Below are 3,984 nucleotides of genomic sequence, written 5' to 3'. Positions count from 1 at the left end.
GTTTTAGGTGTTTACCTAGTCGTCTTAATTTGTTCCACATTCTGAATCCTTAATGTAAACAAAAATGGCAAGGACACTTTATCCTGATTTATTTCTTTCTGAATTAGTTAATCTCCTATTCTATTATAGTATGTGATACTATCGTAATAAAGGTAAAAAACGTTAAAAAATATTAGGGGAAAACTTTACCTAATGTGTTGGGTGAAGAACTATAGGTCAGTGGGACATATGCAGTAGTGACTGGAATGTAAATGGATAATATACGTAATAAAATAATTTTCAGGAACTATTTCTCCTTTTATTTCATGAGAACATAATGTAACAATGAAGAATGAATATTTACAGTTGCTTTGAAACAACCCCTCTATATAAACCACAGTGGTACACAACGTCTACAGAAAGGCCTGGTTAATTCCCACAAATACTGAGATGAAGGGTGTACATAACACACTTCTTCATGACTATAAATGTCTGGAATGGGCAAGGAGCTGAGAGAAGTAAGTTGGATTTGGGGTGTAATCCAGAGTAAGCCAGTCCTCGGATTTGTCAAAGTCGTCAAGGATTCTTTGCCAGAGTTCCTCTGCAGATGGACCTGAACCTCGAGCCTCCTCTGGGCAATGGGTGGCAGCTTCTAGGACATCTGTAGATTCAGTCACTGGAGTAAGCCAGTCCTCGGGTATGTCAAAGTCGTCAATGATTCTTTGCCAGAGTTCCTCTGCAGATGGACCTGAACCTTGAGCCTCCTCTGGGCAATGGGAGGCAGCTTCTAGGACATTTGTAGATTCAGTCACTGGAGTAAGCCAGTCCTCGGATTTCTCCAAGTCGTCAAGGATTCTTTGCCAGAGTTCCTCTGCAGATGGACCTGAACCTTGAGCCTCCTCTGGGCAATGGGTGGCAGCTTCTAGGACATCTGTAGATTCAGTCACTGCTAGATCAGTCTGGGCTTCAACTGCTGCTGATTGACCAGAATCCCAATCTATAATGGGAGCATGGCCAACAAGCAGATCTTCCTGCTGACTACACCTGTCTGCATCACTGGCCTGATAATGATGCAGAGAAGATTCCTGGATGCACTTGAGTTTGGGAATGGAAACCTCACTAAATGTGCCTGAACACATGGGCTCTCCATTCTCAGCAGCAACAAGAGGTATGGAACCAGGAAAGTGGGTTGATTCAAAAACTGGTTTTGAACTTCCATTGGTCTCTGGCAAAGCTTCTGTAATATTCTGGAGAGCCATCCGCTTGTACTTAGCTCGGCTGTTCTTAAACCGGATCTGGAAAAGAAAGAAGATATCAGAAGAATGCCTGTTGTCCCCTAACAGGACCACAAGGTGAAGATTTTGGATAAAAGTTGTTTGTATAGCAATGATTCACATGTCAGAAACAAAGAAGCAGGAAACTCAAGATGGCTAAGATATTATAATGAAGTAGATTGTGTATGACCAGACAACATAAGACTGGGGAGATTGAGCCAGTGTGTCCTGTATTTTAGCAGGAGCTCTGGTGATTAGATTTCTGAGACCCTGCATGGAAACAATGCTATTCTATATTGCTACCAGGTTGATAAAAATTTGAGTCCCAGCCTTTGATTCATAAATATCCACCACCTAAAACTGTCATCACTGCCCTAAGCATTTAAGAACAAAATTAAAGTTTCTGATGGGAAAGTGTAGATTTTTGCTGTTGGATTGATGGAAAAGAGAGGGGCAGACCTTGATGTCCCTCGTTGTCACACCAACTAACTCTGCCAGCTTCACACATTGATCCTGGTTTGGGTACTGACACTTATCAAAATGTTCTTGCAGCAGGTGCTTTTGTTTTTTGGAGTACACAATGCGTTCCTTCCGCACCTTTCTTGAAGTCACAGGGCCAGATTGATGGTCACCATATTTCTCTGACAGTACCACAGATCCTATGAGAACATGGAAACAAGATTTCAATTATGTATTTGATAACTTAGACGCCCTGAGGGTTTTTTCAAAGTAGGTAAACCTGGGCCCAGTACAGGATCTAGTTGCATTTGGATACCTGATTTTCTTGATGGTCCTTGGAACTCTTGCTGATGTAGGTCCCTTTCAGGGACTGAAAGACTTGATTGCATTGGATTTGTTGGGGTCAATATGGGACTGTAATAAACTTGAAAGGGTAAGTTCCTTGCAGTCTCTTGAAGCCTTTGGGGTCTGGTTTCTATGGGTGCACTTGAAGGCATTTGGAATTTTGGATACAAGGAGGGACCTTCAGCCCTATGTGTGTTCCGAACCTATTGGAATATGTTCTGGAGAATCTAGTAAAAGAAAACACGTCAAAAAACGTACAGAGAGCACTGATTTACCCATCCTGCCTACCCAGCATTTGGTTTGGACTGTTACAGAGCAGGAATCAGACAGGAGCTTCATTCTTTCTGAACAACTGCCTCTGTTTCCAAATCTTACAAGTATTCTCAGTATTGAAATAAATATGCACTTGGCTCCAGTATTAACAAGAGGTTGCCAGTCCAGGTAAGCTGGCAATTGAATGTTCATTTCCAATGTTTAAATTTTCCATATCCTACACTTCTGGCTGTGAAATTTTGTTGGGACAGACTACTAGCTAGTCTGCCTCTGCCCATGAAAATAAAAGCCTGAAGGCTTCACAGGATTTCTGTGGCATGCAGGGCAACTGACACAAAAGTCAAATCACAAACCCAGGAATTCTGCAAACAGAGTAAATGGACAACTGACACCAAAGTCTGAAGACCTCCCAGGGGCACTGCAGCATGCAGAGAAACTGAATCGACAGTCTGAAAGCCTGTCGGGAATTCTTTTGCATGCAGGGAAACAAAACCTACAGTACTTATGCTTCCCTGGTTAACAGCGAAACATAGGGCAACAGCTTGACAAATCCTCTCAAGAGTAAACAGTATGAAGGCATCCCAGTAGATGTGTCACAGCCAGGGCAACATATCTCCAGCTTCTCTGCCTCTCTAAAGAACCCACAATTCAAAGGTCTTCAAGAAGGCCTCCCTGAAGACACACGGCCACCAGGGCAACAAGTCACCAGTGTACATGCCCCTCTGAAGGTTCCACAGTCAGAAGATCACACAGGAGGTTTGCCACATCCAAGGCAACTGGCCTACCATGAGACTTGAGTCAACCTAGGGACAAGAAAGAAAACTCCCAAAAAGAAACACCCCAACCAGAAAAAAAACTCCCTATAACCATATGACAAGAGGCAAGAGCAAGACCATGAGAAACAGAAGCCAGTAAACTTTGGCATTATCAGAAACTACTTCTCCCACCACAGCAAGCCCTGGATAGACAAATGCACTTGAAAGTCAGGAAGATGACCTAAAATCTTATCTTAATGATAATAGAATCCTTTTAAAGAGATATAAATAACTCACATAAAGAAATAGAAGAAAACGCAAGTGAACAGGTAGAAGCACTTAGAGAGGAAACACATAAATCCCATAAGCAATACAGGAAGATACAATCAAAAAAGTGAAAGTTTTTATTAATGCAGTCCAAGACCTAGAATTGGAAGTAGATATAACAAAGACAAATATAGGCAACCCTGGAAATTGAAAACCAAGGAATGAGATCTGGGATAATTAATCATTACCAGGAGAATACAAGAGATAGAAGAACGAAAGCAGCAGTCTCAACTAACCTGGACCCCCCCAAGATCTCTCAGAAACTAGACAACCACCAATTAAGCGTACACCAGCTGATATGAGGCCCCCAACACATACTCAGCAGAAACCTGTGGGACTGTACTCCCTCAGAAAAGATGTACCTATCCCTAAAAAGACTGGAGGCCCGAAGTGGGCAGGGAGTTCTTATAGGTAGGGGGTGGGGTGAAGACATTCTCCCTGAGAAGGAAACTAGACTTACAGGATGTGGAACTTTCCGTGGGAGGACCAGAAGGGGGATAAAATCTGGATTGTAAAAAAGATTAAATATTTTGTAAACAAAGGAATATTATCATAATTGTAAAAACATGATC

The 3,984-nt window shown here is 42.2% G+C and overlaps 1 protein-coding gene across 1 annotated transcript; it reads right to left on the bottom strand.

Annotated features, from left to right (window-relative positions):
• Positions 1-1,085: 1,085 nt before the first annotated feature.
• On the bottom strand, positions 1,086-2,236 carry LOC127684944 (homeobox protein DTH-1-like; the record flags this gene model as incomplete). The annotated part of the gene is made up of 3 exons (XM_052181704.1): positions 1,086-1,274; positions 1,713-1,912; positions 2,029-2,236. Coding segments are annotated over 3 exons (597 nt in total), but the record flags the coding sequence as incomplete, so codon positions are not given.
• Between the last annotated feature and the right edge of the window lie 1,748 nt (positions 2,237-3,984).

Source organism: Apodemus sylvaticus, chromosome 1 (assembly GCF_947179515.1).
Source record: "Apodemus sylvaticus chromosome 1, mApoSyl1.1, whole genome shotgun sequence".
NCBI lineage: Eukaryota > Metazoa > Chordata > Mammalia > Rodentia > Muridae > Apodemus > Apodemus sylvaticus.
The sequence above is the reverse complement of the archived record's forward strand: the minus strand, read 5'-3'. Positions and strand labels throughout refer to the sequence as shown.